This window comes from Styela clava, chromosome 10 (genome assembly GCF_964204865.1).
Source record: "Styela clava chromosome 10, kaStyClav1.hap1.2, whole genome shotgun sequence".
Classification (NCBI taxonomy): Eukaryota; Metazoa; Chordata; class Ascidiacea; order Stolidobranchia; family Styelidae; genus Styela; species Styela clava.
The window spans coordinates 6,037,166-6,060,378 of record NC_135259.1 but is presented as its reverse complement, the minus strand read 5'-3'; the positions used below and the strand labels follow the sequence as shown (position 1 = coordinate 6,060,378).

At 34.8% G+C, this 23,213-nt stretch overlaps 3 protein-coding genes across 5 annotated transcripts in view; all 3 read left to right on the top strand.

Annotated features, from left to right (window-relative positions):
- Positions 1 to 11,348, top strand: part of LOC120338059 (reversion-inducing cysteine-rich protein with Kazal motifs-like) — a 30,630-nt gene extending 19,282 nt beyond the window's left edge. Inside the window, exons 7-19 of the mRNA XM_078116896.1 lie at positions 1,702 to 1,804; positions 4,588 to 4,711; positions 4,895 to 5,044; positions 5,407 to 5,543; positions 5,618 to 5,758; positions 6,179 to 6,367; positions 6,566 to 6,688; positions 7,094 to 7,265; positions 7,548 to 7,872; positions 8,004 to 8,139; positions 8,513 to 8,680; positions 8,973 to 9,115; positions 9,442 to 11,348. Coding sequence (XP_077973022.1) covers positions 1,702 to 1,804; positions 4,588 to 4,711; positions 4,895 to 5,044; positions 5,407 to 5,543; positions 5,618 to 5,758; positions 6,179 to 6,367; positions 6,566 to 6,688; positions 7,094 to 7,265; positions 7,548 to 7,872; positions 8,004 to 8,139; positions 8,513 to 8,680; positions 8,973 to 9,115; positions 9,442 to 9,762 — 2,232 coding nt within the window. The 3' untranslated portion in view covers positions 9,763 to 11,348. The remainder of the gene's footprint in view (positions 1 to 1,701; positions 1,805 to 4,587; positions 4,712 to 4,894; positions 5,045 to 5,406; positions 5,544 to 5,617; positions 5,759 to 6,178; positions 6,368 to 6,565; positions 6,689 to 7,093; positions 7,266 to 7,547; positions 7,873 to 8,003; positions 8,140 to 8,512; positions 8,681 to 8,972; positions 9,116 to 9,441) is intronic.
- Positions 11,349 to 12,066: 718 nt separating this feature from the next.
- LOC144428142 (uncharacterized) lies at positions 12,067 to 15,344 on the top strand. Of its 3 annotated transcripts, none has more exons than XM_078116898.1 (3): positions 12,067 to 12,203; positions 13,088 to 14,379; positions 14,771 to 15,344. In XM_078116898.1, exons 2-3 carry the CDS (start codon positions 13,100 to 13,102, stop codon positions 15,036 to 15,038), a joined length of 1,548 nt encoding a protein of 515 aa, XP_077973024.1. In that variant the 5' UTR covers positions 12,067 to 12,203; positions 13,088 to 13,099; the 3' UTR covers positions 15,039 to 15,344. The 3 variants fall into 3 exon arrangements, with proteins under 3 accessions (XP_077973024.1, XP_077973025.1, XP_077973023.1); XM_078116899.1 differs by lacking the exon at positions 12,067 to 12,203 and having other exon boundaries at positions 13,016 to 14,379; positions 14,771 to 15,048; positions 15,129 to 15,344; XM_078116897.1 differs by lacking the exon at positions 12,067 to 12,203 and having other exon boundaries at positions 13,016 to 14,379.
- Positions 15,345 to 16,932: 1,588 nt separating this feature from the next.
- LOC144428233 (arylsulfatase-like) lies at positions 16,933 to 20,310 on the top strand. Its single transcript, XM_078117172.1, has 8 exons — positions 16,933 to 16,978; positions 17,507 to 17,683; positions 17,826 to 17,975; positions 18,073 to 18,185; positions 18,403 to 18,619; positions 18,894 to 19,196; positions 19,373 to 19,552; positions 19,937 to 20,310. The coding sequence occupies exons 1-8, from the start codon at positions 16,933 to 16,935 to the stop codon at positions 20,308 to 20,310; spliced, it is 1,560 nt and encodes a 519-aa protein (XP_077973298.1).
- Positions 20,311 to 23,213: the final 2,903 nt, after the last annotated feature.

Here is a 23,213-nt window from a genome sequence, read left to right as displayed (position 1 = left end):
ACGCCACCTGCGTATGTACATATAGATAGGCCTTATATGCTGGAACGATAAATGAGTTCTAGTTGGATCATCGGGCCGAGAAAGGATGTAAGGCGCCGGGGGAGTTCAGAGCATTTGTGAATAGGCAACTTTCGATTACAGAAATATTTTGACTCATGCATTCACACCTAAACGATAGAAATTGGAAAATTTTCACCTACAGAAAAATATCCCTGAATAAATATATTAATAATATAATTTTGTATAGACAATAAGTCAAGGTGAGATATTGTGCAAGTGCACGTGTAAGCCTGTGATAATGAGCGGATGTGTGCGCTGTTTGAATTCAAAGGGCGCATTAGCAGTATATATAAATTACTAGCAGCGCTACTTATATCTTTTAGTTGTATCATTTATTATTTCAAATAATCTACCTATATTGTACAAAATATGTCGTCGAAACGGAAGCATTTTATCCAACGTCTTTACTTATTCATATATAGTTAATCAGATTAGTAAGTGTTATCGAACGCATCATTGACAGTTAATATTAATTAAACTCCGTGGAAATCTCCTGGTACTCTATATCTTTAATTACAAGTCCTTTTATACACCTATATGTTACGACCTAGTTAACATCAAAGTAGATTACGACTTCATTTACCATTTTACAAGTAGGAGTAAAATTATCCATAGACTGAAACTGGGCCAATCTAAAAAGAATATGCCGTCAATTTCTCTTGGGAGTTATCATTTGTCGCTCGAATAAGTGTCCCTGAGGAAGTTGCTGAGATTTGGCACATCTATAGGTCAAAATATCTCGGTGTCCTTAGTGGGTTATTCTATGTGATATTTCTCCGTTGATGAAAGGTGTAATATAAGAGTGGTATGCTTCCAAAAAAATAGTTGAAAGCACAGTAAATGTGCTAAAATATATCGTTCTCCGTGAGATAATCACCGATGACCGGATTGTGATAAAGTGTAGGTTACAATATTAGGGCAAAAATGTCGTATACCACCAACAAATATATACGTTGTCAAAAAATATCTTTCTATTTCCCTACCCGTACTGTGTAAGGATTTCACACACACTGTATCGCGATGGGAAAAATTTAAAGCATTTTATCCGAGCCATAGTTGTAAATAGACTTACGTTTTGTACGCTGAACTCGACACCAAAATCCGAAATTGTAAGGCCAACTAAATAAATTACTTTAAATTTCAAATTAGCCCCAGATGCTCTTAGCGTTATGTGTAGGCTTTTCTCCGAATTGTCTCTTTGGATCAATTTTTTCCCCATTTTCAAGGTAGGCCTGTGCCCGACCAGAATCTCATTCAAAACCAATAGCCTGCTTGCCTATACAGACAACCTAATTATCAAATCAGGAAAACAGAATACTTTCCCAACGACTAGCTAGTACATTTAGTCAATACTACATGATACACAAAAACTATCAAGTTATTTCCTTTGAGACTCAATGTAATAAACAATTAGTAAACACCGACCACATCCATGTATCATATTTTCCCGTAACGGTTAAGGTCAAATGTAGATCTTCTTTTCTCTTGGGCCTTTATGAAAATCACATTCTTGCATTTATTTTTTCTGATTATGTATGGACGGTTGATTAACGTATGCGTTTCCATATACGATCGTGCGAAAATTAACACAATAAAATTTCTTTCGATGTTTTTTTTAATTGTGTCATTCTCTCAAAACAGCTCTACAGCAAACCATGGGAAAGTTCTCACAATTGGCAATACTTTCAGAAATGGTGTGAATATAATTCGGAAGAGTCGGATCTAAACAGTTGTTTACAAGAAGGTCTGTCTTCTACTTTTACGTTAATTAATTTGAGAATATCTCCTATTCTGAAAGTTGTTTTCGTTTGAGTACATATCTTTCAATATTATTAGATATTTAGTTGTTTACCAATTCACTGCACTATTTTTTTCTCTGGTGAGTCGTTTTTCGAAGCGTGAAAAATGGCAGATTAGTCCGTTTATGTTAGTTATTAACTGCTGTGCAACTCGCATAAATGTATGTTTATGGCTTAAAGTCACTTTATTTCCTGCTTTTTGTACAGACAGATTACTACAAATATTATGATATCTGAAACGTATTGAATATTCATTTATGGGTTTTATTTTACGTTGTTCATTTTACGTTTGAATAATGGAATTGTTCGTCGTATGAGCGGTAAACCTACACAAAGCGATCACCCAAGTCGTGTTTTGCACCGCAAAATTAAAGTGATTTCTTTATTTTCTTATTATTTCGAAATCCGACTCAACTTTTGAACTCAAATCCGACTCATCTGTGTGCGGTATCACAACTTTAAACGCAAAATCAAAATTGGAATTACGACCCCGCAAAAATAAATACATTTGATGCTTCGGAGTGCGTTAGTTGGCATACCCTAATTAACTAAATTTGATACATGTTACAAAATTCTGACAAGTTAGAATAATTTGGAACACTTTTGATTTTTAATTCAAGCCTGCATTGATTTACAAAAAAAGCACCAAGAAAAAAGTATTTATTTCCTCATGTAAAAATCTTCACAAACGAAAAATAAACTCTCCAAGTTTGCATCCAGAACTAATCAGATCACGACCTTCGACCAGGGGTTAACTAACCGTGAAGACTTATGAGTGCCCGTGGTTAATGTTTCCGTCGTTTATGCTTGATCTTGTTTTGGTAATATGCAGCTAAAATGCGCACCTTAATCGACCGAAACAAAGTAAACAATTGGAATTTGAAAAATAATGTGTTGCCGCCCAGTCAACATCGTTTTGACATTGACGAAGTATTATACCGATTCTGAGAAGAATCTTCTAGGTGTTTGTTTATCTATTTCATTTTTTTTCGTTTATTATATTAATAATACGCGGTTGCCTGAACGCTTCTAAATAATACTAAATGGGGTCAAATGTACTTTTTTAGAAGTTTTTTGGAATGAATTACCAAATATTACAATAAAATTCAATATTTATCTAATAATACATGAAGTCGTCTATATATGGCGCTGATGAGCGTGATCAATATGAATGCTATTCTCTAAAAATTGTTAGAATTTCTGGTGATATTCATGGAAATTTTAGTCTCTGTGTGTATAAAATGCAACGGAATTTTACATATTATTTTGCCAACAGCGAAGGTTATGCAGGACAATGCGGGTGCGGGTTTCTTATGCTTTGTTTTTGCCGACAAAGCAATTTTCTACAAATTTTCTTGCTATCAAATTTCTCTGTTTGCAAAACACTTGTTTATTTTGTGTGTAACCTGCTTTAAAGAATTATAATATATGTATTTCAAAATATTAAAAATATCGGAAATATAAACGGAATGACGAGGTAGATCGCAAAAAATCACAAAATGATCCATTGCAAATTTAGTTTTTTTGTAACAGTATGCGTTCATTTACTCGTTGAGCAATTGCATATAGAACAAGGATAGCAAAAGCAAAGTATAAAATAAATACAAGCGTTTGTTATAGCAACTATAAGCACGGGAGGATGTGAAACGCAGTTTTTGTGTGTGTTACGTTCAAAAGGCATGGTATGGCGAAAAATGCACACATTCGGGGTTACTATATTAGTCAAGTTCCTTGCCTCTTTTTCAAGATATACACAATATTTTGAATACGTTTTTGAGAGCCTAAACAACTTTTGCAGATATCGTTTTTTTCTCCCAGTAAAACAGAGTTTATCTGTGGATAATAATCTGTAATGAAATTATCTGAAATTTGAATATCTGGGGTAATTGTTTGCAAAATTGAATCGGAGATGTTTCGCTTTTGATAAGAACTCGTTAATAATTAAACATAAACCTTGAAAATTAGTTTTTCCCGGAGTGTTATATGAGAAGCTTTTATTATTAAGTAAGAACACGTCACTCATACGATTTATAGGCAAATTATCGTCAAATTCCATTAATCTGATTGCATAGCAACTCTGTTGAATTAAAATAGAAACTTTGCTATGGGTACAGCCTATAATACCCGCTACACAGGACCGCTGAGCAGTTAGCCTCAATTTATATTCAGGTTTACATGACAATGAAGGTATATTTTCTGATTTATTTCAAAAACAAAATCAGTATTTAAAAATGGTGTTGCCACATTTCAAAATACCAAGTTTGTTTTGGGTCGAGACGGAGCAGTAGATATGTTATGATTCTTATTTATGTTTTTGTTGTTGCCACACGAATTTATTTGGTTTTGCGAAAACAGTCTGTGTCAACAACATTGATATTTTCTATATGTGATTCATTTTACCAGTTACAGAAAAGGTACGAAATAGGAAAAATAAATATAATCAATGTATAAAACAAGATCTTGAACTTTGTCTTATTGTTCCAAAAAAAAATCTTTTCTTTTCGTTCTTTGTTTATTCAAATCATGAAATCTATAAGCAAAGACGTAATCGGAAGCGGGAGGTCAGACATACTGTCCGATCTCGCGCCTGTGTTGCCACACGCTTCATAAATGTGTATCGTGTGAGTGCCTAATAACGTTACTAAATATCACTACTTGTTATTTATGTGATAAAACTGAACCCATAATAATATGAAAAAACTAACAATTTTTTACGTCGTTTTTTTAGTTCGTGAACCTTGTAAAATGGGTTGCAACAAGTTGAATTTCTGCACAAATTTCAACAATCGACCAACAGAACTTTTTCATTCCTGCAATGCAAGAGCTGACAATATTGCCAAATCACAGTTCAGGTACACTGTTATAAAATTAACTATTATAACTTATATTAGAAAGTAATTGCTCTCACACTTTTTCAATATATATACTTAAAAGCTTGTACACGCCTGTGCTGCAAAGATTTATTTAACAAAATGTAGTGAATTCATCGTTAATTTGAAAGTATATATGAAAAGAAAATTCTATAATTTATACAGTGAATGGGCGAAGGGAACAATAAAATTACCTATGGCAGACATTCCAGTGCTTGATATTCGAACTTGTGAACCAGAAAAATGGAAAGCAGTAGCTTGTACACTCGAAGTAAAACCATGCAGCGCCAAGCTGGGAGACACAACCATATGCAAGTATGTGTTTAGCTAAGATTTATGAATACGAAAATGGTCGGTATTTTTCATACTAAAATATGAGATTAACACACAAGGAGAGACGGAAATATTTTAAACATTCTTAATTGTTTAGACATATAAATACACTGGAAATTAATAGTACTTTGATGTTAGTGTTGTAATGACCTGTTTCATACACTCTCTAACGAGATCTTTTTCCGACTTTATTTTTTTCTGGCATGATATAAAAATCCTTATAAGGATACAAACCCCTTTCTCTCACTCACTCCGGGTTCAAAAATGTATTTTTGTTGTCCAACAGTAGAAATTTCAATCCAATCAGTAAATATTTTTATATTTTCTCTTTTTGCAATTTTCAGGAAGGATTGTATGGCTCTTTTACGAGAATGTGCAGACGTGTCAAGATTCAAACATGGGATATCTATAGAATGGTTGTGTGAAATGTTTTCACCTCAGCATTTGCAACACGATTGTATATCTTTAGATAAGTACACAGGTAAGCAAGATAAAATTCAAATAAACAATATGTAACAGAGAATACGGAATTGTTTTAATTTATTACTTTTGCAGCCGCCAGTGGGCGCTCCAGTAATTTGGTTGAAATAACACAACCTTGCAACCCGAACCCTTGTCAAGAAAATGAACTATGTGTTGTTAATCGGGAGACGTGCCGAACAGGACGGATTTGTCCAACTTATAAGTGCTTAAAAGGTAAGATATAGTTTTGCAGGTCATAAATGAAAATATTCAGAGAAATATGTTTTTTTGGGAGACTTAATGTCATTAAAATGGATTTCATTCGGGTTAAATATAATTCTTGTTAATGAAAGTGTTCTACACTAAAGAAAGTGCATTATAGTTTCCAATAAGTGCAGAGTGGCTACCAAGTTACCTGTTGTTATTTCGGTGCCTGAAGTTAAAAATGTATGGTTCTAGACTCAAGTTAGTCTTTCCAGAAGGCATTCCGTAGCCAATGCTTGGTGGGAGTATATAAAATGTGCTATAGTATAAGCATGCTGGAACTCAGTCGTCAAAATGTCAAAAACTGTAAGTTTAAGGTTATATATAGTTGGCTAAAATATATTTACGAATTCAGTAACTTCATTTGAAAACCAATATTTTCTATTTTAGGTTGCAAAGTAGGAGATGTGGGTGATTTTTTAGTTCACATCGGACAAAGAGTCAAAATACCTGATTGGAAAAGAGGAGAAGGTTGCTTTCGTGCTTGTGCATGTACAAGTGCAGAAAGGTTACAACATTGTACAGATTTACCTTGTCTAGATGCATCAAAATCTTGTACAGTTGTTGGGCAGATAAAAGGTGCCTTTTGTTTTATTTTTTATTAATGAACAACTTTTAAAATGAATTCTTTTTCCATATGAAAAAATACAGCAGTTTGATTCATATACGCGAACAAAAATGCCAAATAAAAGTCTTTTAATAATGTTCTATAGTGAAAATATGCAACATTTCTATTGGTTTAAACCTTTTTCAAATAATAACATTCAAATTTTTCAGTTCATGGGAGTCATTTCAAAATCGATTGCAATTTTTGTAGCTGTTATAATGGTAATGTTACTTGTACTAAGCGACAATGTGCTTCTAAAGACGAAACAGATGATAATAATAGAGAATTCACAGGTACATATTTATGTATTTCGAAGAACAGAATTAATGAAGTGTTATGTACACAGATTCTGTATATGCAAAGTTTTTTGATATTTTTGATACTTGAAAGGATAGCCAAAACGCTATATTATCAGAATGTGGATCTGCTATGGTTCGTTCATGCAGTCCTTTAGTCTTATTACTTCATTTGAAATTAGATCTGGAATGTCCAAAATATCTTCAAAAAGTAGGCAATGTTGTATCTATGACACAAGGAGATACCAATGCACAGTCTACGTGTACATAAGACTAAATAGCATTTTTCTCTGCTGCGAGAATAAGTCAGAATTGATGTCTTATCTCCTCCCTTTTTACCACCACAAAGTAAATTTTGCTCAACAAGATTTATACTTAAATATAACGATTTTACGTTTGTAGGTTTGCCTTGCAATTGTGAACGACATTTTGTACCCGTTTGTGCGTCGAATGGGAAGACTTATCCAAGCGCTTGCATAGCGCGATGTATGGGACATGTGGATGCAGATATCGACTTCGGCCCGTGTCGAGCAAAAGATCCATGCAAAGGACATCCGTGCAGGCGAAATGAAAAGTGAGATTTGAGTGAACTTATTATTCTGCAGGACAAAATTTTAGTTGACTTTTTACTCTCGGGTTCGCCTCTCTTATATAATTTTCTCGTATATATGTTGCCACATCCGGAGTATGTGTTTCCTACATGATTTGCTACCGGAATAAATTTTCAGTCATTCCATATAGGAGAAGCAGAAATTGTTATTTCCTCCAGTTTCAAGCACGATTACTACTAATGATAACCTTGTATTATTTCCTATTATTCTGAGGCTTAATACAAAATACATTTTTGTCATTACAGATGTGTTCGGGCTAGTCGGGTGTGCATCACTTCTTCAAAAGTATACGATTGTCCCCAATATGAGTGCGTCGCACCTTACGGTCGCTGTTTGGCCCGGCGTATGACACGTGACGCCTACGCAAGCGATGGTCACTATTACGTCAATTACAGAAGGATGAACAGTGCTTCCAGACGTAGCTTGGCCTCACCTATGTTCTTTGGGTACGACGTAGACTGGAATGGCAGTGACCCGGTGTGTGACACAGATGGCGTGGAATATGATAATATTTGCCAGTTGCGAAAAAGGAATCGGAATACTAGATTAGCATATCGTGGACACTGCAAGGTAGGTGGTATCTTTTTTTGTTTTAGATTTTTTCTGGTGGGATTGTCGCGATACTGACATTCTTGCTAAAATCTTACAACACACAGTGCCTTTTTTAAGTATAATTCCTAATCTCGTTTTGAAAATTTCAGAAACACTGCGACGATAAAGAGACAGTGCCTGTGTGTGGACAAAACATTGTAACTTATGAAAATGAATGTTCCGCATTGGCTGAAAGAGTTTTGGTGGATTATTATACACCATGTCATGCTGTCAATGTCAATAGAGGTATGTTTATAATGTTTGTATAAATTTGTATTCTCAAATAAATAGGTTATGAGAATATTGTGTACTTGTCATGTCGTACTTGAGTCTGTAAGGTCGAAACATGATCAGTGTCTCCTCAATTCTGACTACAAGACAGCAAAAAATCCGCCAGTTTGGGTCAGTTTAAAATAAATAGAAAAATATTGTTATGCAGACGATAGCATTTTATTCGCTTGGCTATCGCCTTACTCAAATCAAATTGAACGAAAAAATTAACCTTTCCGAATGTTTGGTTATTTGATTTACTCTGTTAAAAAGACAAATAAACGGATATTTACTCTGTATTACTTACTTTAATATACCTTTCTTCTAATGGAATATTTGCCTCTCTCAGACAAAAAGAAAACGGATGCCTGCGCTGGGGTGATTTGTAAGGAATTGGCAGATTCGAACTGCGAGAGTGTCACTCCACCGGGAGCGTGCTGTCCCAGATGTGGCGGAATGATTCGAATTGTATATAGTCAACTTCACGTCAACGCCATTTCAAGAACAGCTATACAAGGTAACGGGTTTAATGATGTTTTTATTTATATACTTATATTTATCCAATACTTGTGGATATTGAAATTCAATGTAAGGAAATACTAATCAAGCAACAGCATGTGCTAAGTTTGCTTTAGAAAATACATACTACTGGGTACACAACACTGCGATCTGATTTTCACCTAATATTCTGCTGATTCATGTTCGCATCAAAATTGTCTTGCTAACGCCCATCTACCAAGGATCGAATCAATACGTATTTATATTTAACTCATGGTATTATTAAACAATAAAAAACTGTTCTGCTTTAGGACCAATAACTGTACGAGACATTATACGTTCTCTACGCCGTCATGTAAACGTAAAGCAGTGTGATATTTACGGACATCTCACGATGGAAGGCGATATTGCGGTATTGTCTGTTCCAGTTGTGAAAAATGCAACACCAATTCAGGTAATTTGAATGAAAATTACGTTTGAAACCTTTCTGGCACTGACATATTAACACCTTTGCATCGCCTTTCCTTAATAAGGTGTTATAAATTGTGAGAGCTGTAATACATCGATAACACATCACATTATCGATAACACAGTAGCTTCCGCGCAGTGAAAGTCGCTGTTTGCATAGATCCCCATTCGAATCGAAAGTTGATAGTAGTCGATAAAAAGGTCTTTCTTATTCATTCTAGCTATGGATTTTATTTTTTATAATTTCCCAAATTATATCACGCTACATAATTGCACTTAAAATAAAACGTAATCAAATTGTTATATATTTAGATCGAAGCGTGCTTACGCGAAGCTGAAGGATTAGCGCGGTTTATCAATGAACGTAACCCCATATTGACGTCTGACGTCATATTGTCTACGCTCACCGGCGCCGAAGTGCATGGTAAAAAATCTGCTGGGAGCGGAGCAGGGTCCCGAGTACGATTCAAGTTTTCTGTTGTTCCTGCGCTGAAGCGATTACTAGACAAAACACACTTTGACTCTAATCAATTCAACGAAGATTCAGTAGATGAAAAACCTTTGTTAACATGGATCATGGGAATATACACAATTCATTATATATTTCATAAGTTAGCATATTCAGCAGGTTAAAACTTCATTTAATTAAATAAATGAATTGGGGGTGAATTTCGATCACGTCAAAAAAATGGCTGATTTAGGCGTGGGCCATAAGCGTAAAGTACAAATTGAACACGAATTTTGACTTTCGCTCGTCAAAGTTCAGCTTCTTTGTGGCCAAATTTATATGGAATCCAACCTCAAATCATATAAACACATTGACCACCCCTTGTTTCCGCGCAACAAATATTTAGTAGCCTATTGGTTTGTAGTTTCATAAAGCTTACACTCAGTCATTCATGATGAGCTATCTGATCGATAATGGTAAGATTCAAAAAATCTGGCGCTATCCTGTTGGCAGATTTCGTGCAACGCCTTTGTTGTTTCACAAAAATATGATTTTGTATCAAATATTAATTTTGAGAGTTGCACCCATTACTCCTCAGCTTTGAATAGGACAGGTGTGAAATAATTTGAACTAAACTTGAAGGATTTATCGCGTGATTTTATTAGGTATGCTATACCACTGTACAATTAGATTTGAAACGGTATTTGTGTAATTTAACTAGTTTACCTAGCTTATTTTTGCTTTTTTATATATTACTTATTCTTTACCTTGAAACAGTCGCTAAGTTCCTTTATAACAAATACCATATATAACGTATTAGTTATTTCAGGTAAAATATTGGAAATATACGAAGTTTTTTATGAAAATCGAGCCCTGTTTGTCAATAAAACAGCATTGTTGCATCATAATTAGACACGAATGCGTTATACCTTATTTCCATTTTTTCTTGAATTAAAGTGCATGTTTCATATTTTTATACTTATTTCATTTTCCTTTTTATTATTATTTTTATCTAAAGATATATTTCGGATATTTTCACTGTGCATATTTCTCGTGCGTCTTATCTTGTACATAAAATTCCAGTGAGGTCTACTTAGTCAAGTGTTATTTTGTCTGATTGTTGAACAATTTCGAAAAATAAGACAATATAAGAAGTAAATTTTACCCCAGCGTCCCCATCTCGATCGTTTACGCCCTGGTGTTCATAGAAGGTCATTCATTGAATGAAACTCATTTATATACATACGAGGTATATTAATAGAAGAGAAATGATGACTGAAGGTGTAGCAAAAATATAGAAAATCTGCCTCGATTAAGTTTAACTGCCGTGCATACCCTTGCCAGATCATACAGATTTTAATACCTTATCCTCGATCATAATATTCTGTCCATTCCAAATTCATATCAATTATTGAATTGCTAATTCATTGAATGCTTTGCTTTCATAAGTCAATATTCAAACCATTTCCAGCAAGCACCACAACTTTAGAGCTTAATATTCGAACGCAAAGCTGTTTAAAAAAAGTTGTGGAACCTATTACGTACTTTCTGGTATATATTTATGTTTGCAATGTTTTTTTTATGTTCATTATTTAAAACTGTAATATATCTTCAAACTAATGTGTCGGCTTATTTTATATTTCAAGCTTTCAATGCTTACTTTCGTTGATATATTTTGTTTGATGCACATCCATTCGATTAAATGCATTTTAATGTTCACAAAAATAGAAATAAATTTACTGATGCTTATGCTATCGATCACATATTTTCAACTAGATATTGTTTGCACTGAGTTCTATAATAATAGAAGTACACAACGTAGGCGTCAATAGTAAAATCATAATTGATTAAGAAATCAGCATAAAAGGCGTGGACACAATATCGAATCAGAGTCTTAAAAATGCATGCGAGTCCGCTTCCGAATCTCGGCCCATTTCCACTATTTAGTTCCCCCATCAATCTAGTTATCTTTCTACCGTACATCTTCTCAAGCTATGCTAAAGTTAGCAGTTTAAACTACTTGCGAGAGTGAATGCAATGGACCTTTCCCCGTGCATCGACTTCCTTGTTTACTTCGTGACATTTGCCAATCAGCAAGATGCTAAAAGTGACGTAACAATGCTCTTTTTCGCATCCGCTCAGACACTTTTCTCACTTATACTTTCAAGCGTGGTCGTAAACACTACCTTGTTTTCGCGTTTTTTGACTCTATTCGTTAGTATTCAGTTTTCAGCGTCTTCCTAGAAGTTTTAATTCAATTGCAGCAATAAATAATTATTGTAGAAATAGCTGTGATAGACTAGGTTAAAATTCTTTACCGGTACTTTTAAAGAACAGATTGTTGTATGCGCTGAATCATAATGATGGTTTGAAACACATACCCCATTTTACAGGCGCCAACTCGCAAAAAATTTTTGGAGGTCAAAGGTCGAGGAAAGGTCAATCTACTTTCTGGCAACAAAAGTTTATTACAGTCTATGACGTCATAATATATTATCGTTCGATAAATTGTCTCCTGTCGGGGAGTTGCTAGGCCTTGTTGCTGTTTTGGAGCTCGGTGGGAAATTCGTAATTTGTTATAGCCAAGTTTCAAAAAAACTATCAACGTATCCAGTCAAAGCATACGGTTAGTTTATAAGGGTAACTATATGAAAATTACATCCTGAGGTGTTTTATGACTCTAACGGTATGACGAGATTCAGCTTACACCTTACAGTAACATCAAACGTCTAATTATTAGGCGGAACTAGTTAGCCTACTGTCAGACTGTTTAAAATCTAAATGGGGCGAAATATCACCGTTTAACGGAGCAGTGCAAATAAGGCAGTTTGAATATTTAAGTTAGTATTGGTATATCATACCATATACTGTATGCAGTGGTGGGATTCAAATTTTTTTGTCAGCCGGTGTCAATCACAAAAGTCATATTTTTCAGCCGGTTCTGTTACAAAAGTCATATTTTTTTTAGTAAATACCAGTAATGCTAACCGGTTCGCTGATCTCATAAAATTCCGTGAGGCGGTTCTATAGAACCGGCTGAATCCCACCACTGACCAGTCTATATGGTATGCTAGCTAGTACAAATGGGGCAAATCAGTCGTTAACGTTATAACATAGCATTAGGTAATTTGATATAAGGGCTTGTGAGAATAGCTTTGAAGAAATAAACGTGATGAAATGTAGACTACCTTAGCTGAGACAAACGTTTTACGATAATGTCTTTTCCGAAAATGCAACTCAATCATTGAGCTAATACCTAATTTTCTAAAATCTGATTTTAACGAGAATGTAGGACTAGTTCTGTCAAACCAGAATATTATTGAACGAATTTTTAACATGCAAAATCTTCCTATTGAGAATGATGGTTGTGCTTATTTTTGCCTACACAATGGAATCTTTATCATTCAATTTTAAATATTTATTCTAATCAATAGGCTACTGAGGTTTTATTTTTATTGAAGTACTTTTTACATTTATATAAAAGTGTACGATCTATTTGTTACTACTAAGGTACACTTGATTATGGCTGCCGTTAAGCAGGCCGTTCGTCCAAGGACAATGACAAAGGAGAAAAGCTATCTTCATACGAAGCGTATTCTTGCAATCGCAGTTTCAAGTATTGCATACATTCGACAGTTGTTTCCAGATGAGTGTTTTTCGGAGAGAACGGTTGATGGTATGAAGGTACACATCTTGAAAAACGATGGTAAGACAAAAATGCTGATCGAATGGATGGCGGGAGTGTATGACGCTGTTGAAAAGGAATACCTCAAGCGACTTGTGTTTGCTGTAAGTTATAAAGAGCAAGAAACAGAGAGAGATATAGTGGAAACGTACTCGTTTACTTTTACATATCCAAAAGAGGGAGTGTCAACCGATGTTTCCTTGAGTAAAGATGGCCACCCTATCCAAACCACTCAACTTTCCGTAGAGGAAACAAAAAAGAGCGCACAAAAACTGATCAGGAATCTATTCAGTTTCGTGTCTACATTTGATACAATCAAATCTGCGTTCTCGATTACAATGAGGTTGACTTATTACGAAGATCGTAGGCCTGAGGAATATCAACCACCTGGTTTTGAACCTGACGAAAATGATGATTTCGTCGGCGAGGAAACGCTATCCACAACTAACATCGGTAAAATGGTCGCACCTTTTCACGCTGTCCAGTTGGTTGTTAAAACATGTTTGGGTCGAATAAAGAAGTTTTCCGGCGAACAAGATTGTGAAAGTCAGATTCAAATGCATATGAACAACAATAAGCCAGTAAACCAGGAAATGCCACTACCCGATGAAAACCAATCTTGTGCAGATGTACCCCCACCAGTTGAAAACACCCAACCAATGCCTTTTACCCAAACACAAGGTACTCAAGGGTTAGGAGTACGTTGCGCTTGTGGGTACAATGAAGACGATGCATCAATGCTATTGTGTGTATCATGCAATTATTGGCAACACGCTATATGTTTTTGCGTGCCTGAAGACGATGGCTTCTTCGGTGTACACGTTTGCAATATATGTGGGGATCCCAGTAATCCGGCTATTTATCCCACTGATGCGACTTTAGTAAATTTGACAGAAGTACAACTACGTGAAACCTGTATGTGGAGACGCGCTTTGAGAGCATGTTACGAAACTTCACGCATCGGTGTTTCACCTCTAAGCGTTCGGCTTTCATGTACTAAAATTTTGGCAAAGGATATCGTTAACAAACTTGTGTTGGAAGGCGTGGCAGTTCCGATAAAAGGACATAGAAGTTACAAAGACGTCGATAGAATGAGATTGGACGCAGTATTTCACAGGTAGTGCATTCTTATTATTTTTAGTTACTGCTTTTTCGATTTTGAAGCTTAGACTACCATAACAATAAACTAATTTGCTCAATGAAATGATCTCGTCTTTGCAATAATTTTATCGCTAGTAATATTAATGGCATTCTTCATTTTAAAGGAGATTAACAAGAATATGGCTAAAGGTATTGTAAACAATGCAGCAGATTTTGATTTGGTTCTTTACAGTTTGTCAGACTGAGACTTAGAAAAATCTAACCCTACCTATACCTATAGGATGTATTTTTAGGTGCTACACCCTTTCGCCTCGAACAAGACTTTTACCAAGCTTACTCATATTCAATTCATACATAGAAATATTTTTAACTTTATAAATATGAAAAATACTTAACTTCTTTGTTAGGGATGTAAGAAAGCCCGGGAAAGATATGCGGAAACAAAATGCTGAAGCACGCTCAACTGCATCTACGAAATGCACACCCGGTGCTACAAAATTACAATTAAAATCGATGCCACATGAAGATGACACGACTCCAATGAAATTCGGTAATACGGATGACACGCGTGCAACTAAACGACGTCTTGGAATAGATTCTGACGATATCAAGGCGAACTCTCCTGAAGCTCCTCCGAAGACGAGAGCGAGGAAGTCAAAATCCGGAAAAAAATAGATGCTATCTGGTAGGCCAGACATTCGATTAGCGCAATCCTTAGCGCTTTTATAGATAGTTTGTTAAATGGCTGAAATTTATCTTTTACAGCTTTTTCAAAATTTCTAAGAACAATGATGGTCGCGACTCGCGATTTAGGTATATGGTAAAAACGCCGGATTTTCACCATGTCCATTTTTCTGCGTTTTGATGAAATTTTATCTCTGAAGAAACTTATTGCGTTATGATTTGTTTGTTTCTCTTTTTTCAATCTTTTTGAATAAAAGTTTATTGGTTGTTCTAAAAATAAAGTTTTTATTTATCATATGACTGGTATATAACTATGCACTATTTTCGCATCACTGTAACGTCAAATGAAAAAGCGTCGATAAGCCAGAGAGTTACAAGCAGTTGTCGAAACGTATCCAGTTCACGGTATAGCAGGTATTGTAATTTTACGGACTGAAAAAATATTGAGATTGATTGTTGACACTATCAACGTCGTTGTTTATTAATTTAGGGAGAACAGCGTTTTTAGGAGCTCAGATTTGTTAGATTGTTCAACAAATTTATAGAGTAAGCCAGATAAGCCTTGCGAGAAGGAAACGGACTAAATTTCGAGTTTAAAATCTATAACCTGCAATGCCAGAAAGCATTTTAAAAATTTTATTTTGTTTTTTCGACCTAGCGTCATCACAGATGAAGATTGTCACAAAATACCTTACCAATCGTTATTTACTGTTTTGACCAGGAACGATCTGATGAAAGTGAAATTAAAAATAAAAATTGATTCAAGATATTATCGCACAAAGTACTTGCTACGGGAAAGATAAAAATCTAGTGATTTATAGATAATAAATGACAATGTGCTTCAATAGTTTAACGGTAAATTTACCGCAAGCCTACTTGTTGGTGGTTAATTCTATGCGAGAATTACTTTTGATGTATATAGATTTTTATTATGTTCTGTTGTTCAGGTTTGTTTATGATATATTCAAGATTTTTGTTCAGTTATATATTCCGGCAATGCTTAAGAAAACCTATTTAGATTACAGCATCAGAAATTGTTGAGCATCTTGAGTACTGCGGATAAATGTAATAGGATTAATTATATCTTTCGACAACTGCGTCAATGGTATTTTAATGGACAACTGCCAAAATTTTAGGCCACAACGTTCTAAAATGGCCAAGAACATATGTGGGCCAACGAAAAAGTGACACCAAACATATCAAGGTTAAGTGATGTTTTGTAAATATAGTAATTTAACAAGAGTCTATCTACTATTTTAATTTTTTTAAAGCTACTTCCAATAATCACCTAAGCGACTTTTTGGACGTGATAAAATTATCTCTTAGTGCCTTGCTGTGTTGTAATAATATTAATGGATATAAACAAAACGTGAAATTGTTTCGTATTAATTTGCGCAACAAATATTTGGGAATAAATTTGAGAAATGTATGAAATTTTGCTGAAAATGACATAGGTATATATACATATATATTATATTGATGTTCCCTTATTTCCAATTTGTTGATGCAATCGACAGTAGATATATATATATCAATAACAAGACAGTACTGTAAACATCAAGGATCAATTTTGAAAAATAATCTGATATGACTCAATTCTAAATGTGAATAAAATTTATTTAATTTTCCCACTAAAGTTTGACTATCACATTAACTAAACAACCGCGGGGTATACGAGCGACCGAGACTACAAATTTACTTAAAAATGTTATGTTCACACAAATTCAGCGCAAGCTTCGGTTTCAGAAAAAAATACCTTGTACGCGCGGGAGTGACAGAGAATATAATAAGCTCCATCAAAATTAATGTCGTCATTAGAATTCCCATGTTGAGGTGTCATTTATATTCAATAATGATAAATAGTATTAAAACATCATTTCTAATAATGGATTTAGTAGCAATAGCAATGAGGACGAAAGGGGTTATGGATGGTATTTATCATAACAGAGAATGCTTAAAATAATTGTGCACTGCGTTGTTATAAGAAGAATGTGGAATAAACACATGTGGAAGAAAAAGACTGCTTTACCACCCCAACAGCGATGATCGACTAGTATTTTGGGGCGCTTCCGTAGTATGTGAACCATGATGGCAGACACCAGAACATAGTACTCAGGTTAGGGTTAGGCCATAATTTTATTCCAATTTTCCTTATTTTAGTTATATTACGAGTTTGGGGTCTAGCCAAGTGACTCCCGTAGTATATGTACCTGAAATTATGACCTAACCCTAACCTTGTACACATACTACGTTCCGGTGTCCGCCATCTTGGTTCAAATACTATGGGAGTACCCATTTTTGTGAAAAAAAACTTATATATATAAATATATATACTTTTTTTTAGAATCTTGAAAATTGCTGTCAATATAATTTGAAATTGAGTGTATATTCAATTAATATGAAACGGTATCAATGCGCTTTAATTATTACGGCTGTAATACTTACATTGGTCGTTGCAGCCGGTCTGATATTATGGTTTGTTGTGGGATTTCCTACTTCGCGTATTTCACGGATTTCTAAAGGTGGGCAACCCAACATTATTATTTTATTCTCCGATGATGTCGGATATGGTGATTTTCGAACATTTGGTCATCCAACTCAAGAATGGACAGGCGTTGATAGAATGGCAACAGAGGGTATGCGATTCGCGAACTGGCATACTCCAGCTACCCTATGCTCACCAAGTAGAGCAGCATTGCTGACGGGTACGACTTTTTTTCATCCTGTAATTCTGGTTGTAGCGATACCCATAATAAATTTGTTCGAATATAATTACAGGTCGATATCCTATTCGGGCAGGAATGTTTGGTCACCCACATGTTTTTGGACCGATATCAACTGGAGGCTTACCAAGAAACGAAATAACTATTCCAGAAGCACTGAAAGATGCCGGATATGTCACCGGAATGTCCGGAAAATGGCATCTAGGTCGTACAAACTACAATAGCCTAATTCAAATATTTGCATCATAATATTTTGCTCAAATTTCCAGTAAAATTTGTATGCAAAGCTGTCTATTTTACAGGTACAAATAAAAACCGTCCAAACGATGGATATCATTTACCACACAACCACGGATTCGATTATGTTGGGATTAATCTTCCAATATCGCAATTTTGGAACTGCAACCCGAAACTGGTAAGAATAGAAAAGCAAGACAGCGTTGCTCAAATACAAGCACGGGGAATTCGAATATAAAAAATGTACTTATGTATAAAAAATAAAACAGCAAAACCTACCATATTTTATCATAGGCTCAATAAAATGTCATTTATTTGAGTAATGCTCTTTCGTTCTTTATTGAATTTGTAGGCGGAATTCCGCAGTTAGAGTCACAATCGACTTGTTCTTATAGTACACAGTTCCTCAGATGAAAGTCTGTTATCTCTATCGAAATGACACAATCATAGAACAACCGATCAATTTGAATACTCTGACCTCGCGATTAGTCAACGACACAAAAGAATTCATTAATGCAAACCAACACAGACCATTCTTCTTCTTACTTTCATTTCCGCAAGCTCATCCTGCACTTTTCGCCAGTCCAAAATTTGTCGGAAAATCCAAAAGAGGTAGGAGTATTTTTTATACAATATATTTATATTTTATTATCAAAAGTCAAGAAATGATTGTATTTCACAGAAGCATTTTTTAACGTCGTTGCTGCTGTGGAAGCATTTGCGATTCAGAAACCGTAGAAGTGAAGTAAAACTACATAACCATTTTATTTTATATTTTGCTCCCTTTTACTGTGTCTGTTCAATTTCTGATCAGATGATAAAATCTAATAATTTTGCTCGAACGATGATTGAATTCTAACAGTCAACGCTTTATCTTATTTTTAAGGTCTTTATGGAGACAGCATTAATGAAATGGGCTGGGTAATTGAAGAGTTATTGAGTCATTTGGTCGACACAGGTATAGAAAAAGATACATTAGTTGTATTTCTTTCCGACCAAGGACCAGTGAGAGATGGCTGTGGTGATGGAGGCTCGGCAGGGCTTTTGCGGGGAGGGAAAGGAAGCTCTTGGGAAGGAGGAGTGCGGGTACCAGCAGTCGCATGGTGGCCGGGCACAATAAAACCCGGTAGTTTCAGTGGTAACCCTGTTTCTACAATGGATCTTTTCCCTACAGCATTGGAATTGGCAGGTGGGTCAAAGAGAACTCATTGACTTAGTAAATTTTGTATAAGACTTACGGTCTCCGTGACAATCGCTACAGTTTTTTTGCCTTAAGCACAATAACAAAGATTATATCAGTTTTATATTGTATTCATAAATGAAAATCTTAGTGACCCGTAGTAATCTAAAATCTTATCTTAACAGGTTTAACCAATTACACGAAAGATAAAAATCTCGTCATAGACGGAAAAGCAATTAATGACATTACTCAGAAAGATACGACAAAATCAGGACAGGACGCTTTATTTTTCTATTTCAACGGTGAAATTACTGCAGTACGATACAAACAATATAAAATTCACTATTTTGCATTCAGACCATTGGGTAAGTGAGTTCCATTGCATTCAAACAGACACAATATTTCAGATTTCTTATTTTGATTAGATTCTTTTGCGATGTAAAAATTATTGATTGGTTTAAAATAACATTTAGATAGAATAAAAAGTGTGAATTAAAAGTGTGCAGCCGATTACAGCGCTATGTTTAAATATTCTCTATTGAAAATACAGGCCTTTGCCCTAGTTTTTGAATTAACTAATGCTAACCTTAATCTAGCTTAAAAATTGAACGACATCACTGTTTCTGTTAATTGAACCAGTCACTGATGTGGTTTGTTCATCTTATCAGCTAGATTAAACTGTAATTGTGGAATCTTATTTGGATATCCATTGATAAATTTGAAACTATTTACATAACTACATCTTTTAGGTGACGTGATGGATGAATTAGGAGAATATCGATGTAATTACACCGATTTCAGCAAACTGCATCCATTATTTGCAATGAACAATATCGGAACACGTCACAACCCTCCTTTAATATTCAATATCGACCTCGACCCCGAAGAATCAATGGAATTGGATCCCAATACTACGGAGAATAAAGAATTGCTGGAAACAGTAGAGGATTTAGTGCAATCCCACAAAGCATCTTTAATTCCAGTTCAGTCTGAGTTTGCAAAACCCATGAAACCTGAGTTGTTTCCTTGTTGTAACCCACCGTTTTGCACTTGTAATTACAAAGAGGCAATTTTACCCGATCCTCATAAAGTAAAAGCCGGGCCAACTACGATACAGAAATGATTTTTCTATTACATAACGCTCATTTGATTAGTATATACAGAAACTCATGAAAATAAATATAAATGAATTGTGGGAAAAAAGTATCTGATCGGATATGCTTAATTCCTAAAAGTGAATGTAATTTTTGGCTTCAAAGAGACGTAGCAGTTTTGGAAATCAAAAAATCAAATGCTGACAAAAGTAGAATGTTTTTGACAGAGGCGCTGCTGACGTTAAAATGGGAGATTGAGAGCGTTAGGTCTGATTTTTATAAATAGAATAAAGCTGTAGACCTACTGACGTTTCAATATCGGGCATCGCAATCCAGGTCATTCTGAAAATACTGTATTTTGGTATTGGCAAAAAAGTAATCTATCGTTCCTAAGTAATAAACCGTTTGCTATTTTCTAAGATTATTTGAGATAAAAGTTAGTGGACGTATTTTGGAAATTATAATTTTTCGAGAAATGAAGGTGATACGTGTTTATGTGACACTTACTACCACTTAGGACATTTCAGATTATGTGTTTAGACTTTAGTTAGAGAATAGTGAGTGATTATCATCGAAAGAATCATGAAACACACAACTCAACTTTTTTTTAGTCACTACATTTTTTAACCAATCACTCTGGTTTAGTTTATAGCTACTGTATATGCAAAATTTCAAGTAAGTGTGTTTTTCACAAAAATAATCACTATTGAAATCCAATCGAGACTAGTGGTAATGTTTTAATCTGGTTATACGCCCGCAGCAAAGGAGTAACTCAGTGACAAACGGTTCGTATACTTTTGTATTTTTCAGGGAATGACCCAAATATGAACTTCGCCAGTAGTTATATTTACATGGTAAATCGAAATACTATGTTTTGCGGCACTGCGGTATTTTCTAATTTCAAGATGGAGCTTAGGTAACGGATTTATTTCATGTTAGGTTGTGTTAAATGTGTAACAATAGTCTACGTTTATTTGAAATACAGTATAATTCTTTGTTGTCATCAGCGTTTTCTGCTCGTTTATGTAGGTTGAATTGATTCGGTGGCGAAAGCCGAAGCTAAGAATAAAGTTGTCGGATTAAAAAATTAATCTCTTCCGACAGCGTCATCATTGCTATTACGGTAGAGAAATATATGGGAGGGTTAATATTCGATTACGTTTACAATTAAGTGGAAACGTTTTGCTATAAATTCGGATGAAATAAACTCGAGTCTGATAGCACAATCATCAGTTCATTAAGTTTATGAGTTCTGCACCGGCATTTAAGCCACTTATAGGGGGCGTGGGGAAATCACTGTCACAGTGCAATACAATATACATGAATTATATTGTATACTGAACATGCAATAAATTTAAGTAACTCAACAAACCCTTAGTGATTACATAATATCTATAAATCTTGATTATAGATATCCATTTTACAAAGGCATGTTTCTATAAGTTTAGATAAAAGATTTATAAAGTCACTTGGATTTTAAACTTTTTATTGTTTTATGCTCCTTGACTCTGATTCAAACAAATTTTAAGAGTTCAATACTTAATTGATGTGGCATCACAAAATTGTGAATTCCCCTTGTTAAAGATACGTTGTCCAAGTATGCGAGAATCATTTGCATCTTTTCCTCCGAGGATAGCATTAGGCAGTTATAGAGTTGGCGTGAGTTTAGAAAATTCGGAGGCTGTGGGCTTAATAGTTGATTGGAATTATTTCAAACGAAGATCAACTTTTTTGAAATTATTGATAGATATTGGTCTAAAATGTCGAACTTTTACCCAGAATAATACCTGTTACTATCTATGTACCGGATAAAACCGGCAAATACTAATCAACTTAACATCTGATTAAACAAGCAACGATCATAAGTGTTAAGAGAAAATTGTGATAGGTGGCGCTAAGGCGCAAGATGATATATATTGATAAATGGCATCAAATTTCACATTTCATTTCCGTGTACTTCTGTATTTTGGCTGTTATGGAATAAAACCCAATTTTGTAATGTTCATGCCGTTAAATAAATCTACACCTTGGCGGTTCTACAACGAGAAGTTGCCTTAAAGTAAAATGGTATGTCAATCGCTTGTGGCTACCATGCCACTTTCACATCAATCCATTTATTTTGTTACTTTTCACAACACTAATACAACTGATATACGGAAATGAAATCAACAGATTTGCCTAATTAACTGTTTTACACAGTGACTTGATAGACAATAAAAGAATTCATTAAAGTAAGCGCTACAGGCAGACAACAAGTATAAACGCTAAAAATATATCACCTTACTTACATTTGAAATAAGCTTTGGAAGAGCGAATTATTCTGACAGTTGATAATTATAAAATGTATGATTCAAACCAGATGAGAACACAGTCAACTTGTTTTAATAAACAGATGTTTTACCACAGACTGGTATACTAGACACTTAACCATGATAAGAAGCAATCAAGCAATTAATCAAATATAGCGATTTAAAGTTCGTCGCGTGTACACACATCAGGAGTAAATAGTACCAAATAAAATTAGGTAAATTCCAAAATTCCTTCATAGTCAATCGTTCCAGATGTGATGATAAACTATATGTTCTCACATAATCATCCCACACGGGAGCCTGCGAACTCGCGTTTAGTTTACATAGGAGCGCTGGAAAACGTGTACAATGAGCGCGATGTGCAACCTATCGTGACCATCTATCGGACCTCGCGCATGATCAGAAATCGTTTTCGATACCTTTAAAGAAATGCGTGAGATATTTGTTTATACTTTAAAGTTTCAATTGATTAGGCTAGACTGAAAAGAGCAAAAACATAAATAGCACATGTGCAAAAATAGATTTAAGAAATTTTTTTTTTGACCTAATTCCTAACCGAAAACAAGCGAGCACTATTCCAAAGTTTTTTTTGCGCATACTAAGTACTGGGACGAAAGCCGGAA